Source organism: Helianthus annuus, chromosome 12 (genome assembly GCF_002127325.2).
Source record: "Helianthus annuus cultivar XRQ/B chromosome 12, HanXRQr2.0-SUNRISE, whole genome shotgun sequence".
In the NCBI taxonomy this organism is placed as follows: domain Eukaryota; kingdom Viridiplantae; phylum Streptophyta; class Magnoliopsida; order Asterales; family Asteraceae; genus Helianthus; species Helianthus annuus.
In genome coordinates this window covers 57,503,163-57,510,187 of record NC_035444.2, presented here as the reverse complement: position 1 = coordinate 57,510,187, position 7,025 = coordinate 57,503,163, and the positions used below count along the sequence as shown (strand labels likewise).

The 7,025-nt window shown below is 35.4% G+C and overlaps 1 protein-coding gene across 1 annotated transcript; it reads right to left on the bottom strand.

The window, feature by feature from the left end:
• Positions 1-2,344: 2,344 nt before the first annotated feature.
• On the bottom strand, positions 2,345-6,777 carry LOC110892924 (IAA-amino acid hydrolase ILR1-like 4). The gene is made up of 5 exons (XM_022140058.2): positions 6,354-6,777; positions 5,222-5,347; positions 4,838-5,152; positions 4,618-4,746; positions 2,345-2,836 (listed from the first exon to the last, which is right to left on the bottom strand). Exons 1-5 carry the CDS (start codon positions 6,738-6,740, stop codon positions 2,462-2,464), a joined length of 1,332 nt encoding a protein of 443 aa, XP_021995750.2. The 5' UTR covers positions 6,741-6,777; the 3' UTR covers positions 2,345-2,461.
• Between the last annotated feature and the right edge of the window lie 248 nt (positions 6,778-7,025).

Below are 7,025 nucleotides of genomic sequence, written 5' to 3'. Positions count from 1 at the left end.
CAGTTGGCAGAAATGATTGATATTTTGGTTATGATTTCATATTTGGTTTTTTTTTATAGTACATTGATTAGACCAATACAGTTGATTCACATGGTAATGTTATGTTACAAGTAAGGCTAAAAGGTGTGGGGTCATTGTTGGAACATGATTCGTTACGTAGTAACATGAATGGAAGGCTATACTACCCCCTTCCCTAATCCACCATGGTTTGCATGGATTAAACCATGGCAACCATGGTCCTCATTTCCATTTTTCAAGTAATCATTTCCTTTTTCTTTAGACAAAGATACATTAAAATAAATAAGGGGATAATGGTTTGGGTAATGACCATACCCTTAGACTCCACGGTATGGAGGATCATCCCCCATCGTCCCTTTCGTCGCCGATCCTCCAGCCATTTCGCCCCCTCGTCGCCGAACCTCCAACGTCCTCCTCGTCGACTTGTGGACGTTGAGAACGATCCACTACAAGACAAAACACACTCAATAAACCCCCAAATCCAAAATCAAACCCTTCTCCTTCTCCGATCCGGTTCCTTCTCCGATCGTGTCAGTTGAGACCGGCGTCATTGTTTAAATCGAACTGTTGAAAGATCCTCTTCACCTTCTCCGATTTGGTTCCTTTAGTAGCCATTTGGTTGTAGTTCTGTGATTTTGGTTTGTGGGTGTTGATAAAGATGGGAACTTTAGCAGCATGAAAGGGGTTTGAGCAGCTGATTTGAAAGATGAAGAACCTTATCTGACTTTAGGGTAATGAGCTCCGGCGACTTTCTTCTTATCCGCTGAAAGGGGTTTGAGCAGTGATTCCCGTGACATGTCTTCTTATCCGCTGTTTTTTGCTCAAGTAATTAAGTTTAGTTACTGTTTTGAATGTTTATGGTTAAAGTATATTGGTTTTAAGTTTAGTTACTGTTTTGAATGGTTTTGGAGGTTAATTTGTGTTGTTGTTTGGTAATTGAAAGTGAATGTGTGATCGGATAAACCGCATTTTGTGGATGTTGATTAAGAACCAAAATTGGATAATTAAAAAGTAGATAAATTAAAAAAAAATTAAGATGGTGGGGTAGGATCATCCTCCCATTTCCAGTGTTGTACCATGGCGGATCATCCTCTAAGGTACTATGATGTGGTGCCTACGTGGCGGATCATCCTCAAAGAGAGGACCATCACCATACCGCATAGACTTAGGGTATAGTGGTTTTAAATTGTGAATTAGAGGTAGATGACACTACACTAACGTAAAAGGTCATAATAGTCCTAAGGATCATAAACACACCTTATAACCTAATATCATGTGAATAAATCGTAAAGTCCTCATGACTTAATGATTTAATAATGTAGTAAGTAATGTCATGTTAATAAATTGCAAACGTGTTCATGACTTAATGATTTAATAATAATATTATAAATATATAGAGATATGTGTTATATTTGGTAGGTATGTAAATAAATTGAACATTCATGAAATGCTGTTTGTGAATTTGTTCGGCGGGAAGTTCGTTTATTTAATAAACGAACGAATACGAACAAAAAAAATATATTCATTTAATTAAATGAACAAATATGAACACACCTCGTGTTTGGTCATTTATATTCATTTAAATTTTTGGTATATATACATTAATAGTTATCTTTATATAAATATTAGGTTTTCTAACTAATTATATATATACAACTAATTAGTAATTGAGTTTTCTAGTAATAAAAAATGAAATTTTAAAAATATGGTAACTGATCACTTACTTAATATTTATTTAAAATAACTACTTAATTTTAGTATCTATGAAGTTTAGTTTAGATGTGTTTTCGGATGAACTATAATATATTAGACTTGTTTGTTTGTGTTCACTAATGTTAAATTGTGTTTGTTTATATGTTCAATTACGTTCATTTGTGTTTGTTTATTTTTGTTCAATTATATTAATTTATGTTTGTTTATGTTTATTCAAATATGTTAATTTTTTTTATGTTTGTTTGTGTTAATTTATGTTCGTGAACTGTTCGTTTAGGCTTTAAACGAACGAATATAAACAAACACGTACATGCCTGATTTCTTAATGAACGAACACGAACATAAAAATATGTTCGATTATATCTTCGTGTTCGATTAAAACTAAATACATATACTCGTGTTCATTCGGTTCGTTTACATGCCTGTATTTAAGTGTAAAAAGATTATTCTTATAAAAAAACAAATAATTCATAAATTTAATGTGACATTTATGGGTGCCTATATTCTATACTTTATTCGGTGGCCCAAGCATATCCTTACAAAATATATATCATCGTCCTTGGCTTCTTTTACCAATATATAATATAATATATTCAATGGGTCACACATGATCTAGCATATACAGTACTCTATTATCAACCGGATATAAACTTAGATGTTATTCAATGGGACACACAATATATATATCTGCATATTCATACTTACATGATGATTTTATATGATTATTTACTTAATTAGCTAGGAGTTGATTTAAGAGGTATGTATAGGCGAAAGCAGCATGAAGTGCAGATCCTGTAGGAAGCACTTGTTCATTAACTGTATAGTATGGACTGTGTGGTGAATGCACAAAGCCAGCCTTCACATTTCGCATGCCAAGAAAAGCTAATGTTCCCGGAATCTTTTCCAAGTAGAAGGCTAGATCTTCACTTCCCATAAAAGGAGGGCTCAATTCTATGTTATGTTCACCCACAATCATACTCGATACTTGTACCGCGTGCTCGTATATCCTCTTGTCGTTCACGGTTGGGGGGACACTTGGATAATCATTTCCTTCTAAATCAACCACAGAGGAGCATCCGTATACAGACGCTTGCGCTTTTATCACCTATACATCATCCATCATAAACGTTTAACAATTAGGGTAGTTTCAGGGTTTACTTATATAAATCTTTTTCTAATCTTTAGGTGGTTTGAAGAAATTTTCATGGTTTTTAGTAAAGTTTTGGAACTTGTTTTGACTCAAGTGATCTGCTAGTATGTGAAAGGGGTGCAAACGAGCCAAGCCGAGTCCGAGCCCGACCAGGCTCGAGCTCGAGCTCGATAACTTATGAGAGCTCGGGCTTGAGCTCGGCTCGATTCAAGATTTTTTTTCAAAACTCGAGCTCGGCTCAGGCTCGGCTCGTTTATTATCTATTAATTAATATATTAAATAAAAATAATATAAATACTGTAATAGACTTTTTAGGCTCGCGAGCTCGATAAGTGAAGCTTGGGCTCGGACTCGTTTACTCAATAAGCTTATTTTTAGGTTCGAGATCGGCTTATAAATAACTTAAAATAATCTCGACTCGACTCGCCTCGTTTACACTAGGGGTGTGAATTTCGGGCACGACTCGAAAACACGACACGAACCTAACATGAAATTCGCGGGTTTAGGTTTAGTCTAGATGGGTTCGTGCCAGTTTCACGTTGAACCCGCGAACCCGTTTAGGTTAACGGGTTGGGTTCAGGTTAACCCGATCAGGTTGGCGGGTTGACCCGTTTAACACATTTATATCATATTTTAGAGTAAATTGTCAAAATCAACCCTGAGATTTGGGCATGTTTGCCAGTTTCATCCAAATTAACTTTTTTATATCATATTGCCCTTCACTTTTGAGACTTTTTGGCATTTTCATCCAAACTTTCAAATTGCTTTATTTTTTTTGTCAAACATTTGGATGAAAATGACAAAAATTCCCAAATCTCAGAGACGATTTTGGCAAAAAAGTTAGACGTTTGGATGAAAATGACAATTTTTTTAAAAATGATGAGCAATATGGTACAAAAAAGTTGTTTTGGATGAAACTGGCAAATATGTTCAAACCTCAGGGACGATTTTGGCAATTTACTCTATATTTTATTTTTTACAACTTATTTTATGTCATAAATTAAATTGGGTGTGTATTTTATGTCATAATTATAACTTCAAAAGAGAAATTAGCATAAGATTTTATAATTTAATATAATTGTGTTATATACATTTATGTTTTTTAAGTAAATTTTAATTTTAATATATTAATTTTAGAAAAAAAAAATTCGGGTTGAACGAGTCGTGTTTAGGTCAACCCACAAAACTTCGGGTCGTTTTCGGGTTCATGTGTATGATACGATTTTCGGGTTCGGGTTCGTGTAAAATTTTCAAGTTCGGGTCGGGTTGAACCCGCCAACCTGCGAACACGACCCGTTTAACACCCTTAGTTTACACTAAGGCTCGATAAGGCTCAACGAGCCTAACGAGCTTCACATGTGAGGCTCGAGCTCGGGCTCGTTAAACAAATGAACTTTATTTTAGGCTCAAGCTCGGCTCGGGCTCGATAAGGCTCGGCTCGGGCTCGATAAGGCTCGGCTCGTTTCGAGCTTTTGCTCGAGCCGATCTCGAATAGCTCGTGAGCCACTCGGCTTGTTTGCACCCATGTGAATAGTTTACATGAGGATTCGCTAGGTGAACTAAGCTAGTATCAACGTTTGTCTAAGTTCATGATAGGTTGACAAACATGTATCTACTTTTCGCACTATATTCACATCAGCTAGCCTCATAAACGATATTAACTAGAAACCATAGAAACTTCTCAAAACCACCTAAAGATTAAAGATCCCAACTTATATACACACACACATACTTGCCTCTTTTATTCTTTCTCCAAGTGCATAGAAGGTCTTTTTGCTAAAAGCTCTATAAGTACCAGCCATGGAAACTGAATCAGGAATCACATTAAGCTCACTTCCACCTTCCACTATTGCTACCGAAACCACCTGTCATAAAATTTATTTAATATGCATCATGCATGGTAATATATCTATATACACTACCCATGCATCAATTCATGAAGGGTTTAATTCATACAGGAGTGTCCAAGGGGTCTGCTTCTCGAGAAACAATATGTTGTAAGCTAATTATAGAAGCCGAAACAGCCAAAATGGGATTAACAGAATCTTGTGGGATGGCGGCATCGCCTCCTTTGCCATGGATCACTGCCTTGAAGCAACCACACCCGGCCAAAAACTCGCCTGGCTTGGTTGCAACAACACCAGAATCAGAGCTCAGGACTAAATGTAGCCCAAAAATGGCCTCTACATTCTCAAGAACACCTTCTTTAATCATCTCTTTTGCTCCTTCACCTCTTTCTTCAGCTGGTTGAAATATCAAAACCACTGTGCCCTAAAATAATCAAAGACATTATCACAATTAACTAAAAACAAACCCTAATCTTTAGTTTAGTTACCTTACCTGTAATTCGCTTTCGAGTTGTTTCAATATCTTAGCAGCACCGAGAAGCATTGCAACATGAGCATCATGTCCACAAGCATGCATCTTGCCATCAATTTTGCTTTTATGCTCCCACTCAACCAGTTCCTACCCACTGCCGATCAGTACTCTTTATGATTTAATCAACTTCTAATCTTTTATAATTGTTTGTAAAAAATGGAGAAGAAACCCTAATTAATTTGGTAACACATTCAAGAAGCTTAACGAACTAGAAAAGACTTGTTTTTTTTCTTTCTCAGTTTTCTAATCTTCAAGATTCATTAATAGAAATAAGGTGTTGATAGATCAAAATAGCAGCATGCAATGCATGAAAACTTATGCATATAGATGACATTTTTATACATGTAGCAGGATGAAAATATGCGCGGATCTACTCACACACAACGGTAAAATAGTTAGATGTTATATGTATATTTCTGGACTCTTATCTATCCAAATTATCTTTTTGTACTTAATTAAAACTGACGATGAAAACAAGGAAACATCTTGGTCTATCTATTATTGAACTTGGCATTGCTTAACCGGTTGGAGTGACAAGTTTTAGGATCTGTTTTACTACAATAACGTTTGTGAAGTAATATTTGCCAGTAGGATTGGTGATGATATATGATAATATTAGAAAAAAAAAAAAATTAGGGGGTGTTCATAAACCATATTATTTATCCTATTGGGCAGTTTAATGGGTCTATCCAAGGAATGGTTTTAACGGTTTAACAGTTTTGCTGACGGTTTGGAATCAACCAGTCATTTAATCTATATATATAAAATTCATTAGCTTAACTTTAGTTACCCGACAAATCTATAATAGAGTTGAAAAATATCAGAAACCTACACACTATAACACCAATAAAAAAAAGGTCTTGTACCCTAAATTAATATTACCATATCAAAAAATCCTGAAGCATTAGAAAAAGGATACAAAGCTGGGGTCCCTGTCATTTATAGCAGAAAGGAATTATTGATGGATCAAAAAATTTGCACGTTTTGCATGAAGATATACAGAAAATACGATGTAACTAATTTTATGTACATACATACACACACATATATACATACGTACCACTTTAAGGAATTTAATGAAGCAAAAAGAAACCTGAAGGGGTAAAGCATCCATGTCTGCTCTAAGTGCTACAAACGGCGGTAAACCAGAGCCAATCACTGCGACTACTCCGGTCTTGGCCACAGGCCACCTGTACCCGATACTCATCTTCTCAAGTTCTCGCCGGATAACCGAACTTGTTCTGATTTCTTCGAAAGCCAGTTCTGGATATTCATGAATCTCCCTTCTTATGTTCTTGATCCAATCTGCTGTGTCCACATGATTTGCTATACTTAGAATATAATCTTTTAGTGAACAATTTTTATGTTGCAAAAAAGGGTTTAAAAAGCTGCTTTGATGATTAAGGGTTTGTGAAGAAGAAGATGATGGAGGCAGAAGAAGAAACGAAAGAACGATCAAGATTTTGAGAGAGAGATGCATTTTTTTTTGTCAAGAGTTTGATTTTTTTTTTTTTTTTGGCAACGCAACAAGACAAGATCTAAATAGGATTAGGAACTCTTGGGTGCGGTGAGGAGTAATGAGTGTATGCTATTTTACAACACGTAATTACCGACACTAACGGTATGACTTTCAACGATAAATATCAAATGTTGAATGAATATGACATATAACTTATGGATAATTAATGCAAGTACTGGTGCGTTATAGTTGAACCAAGGAAATGGGTATATGTTTGTATTATAATTAAGCTCTATATGAGAAGTG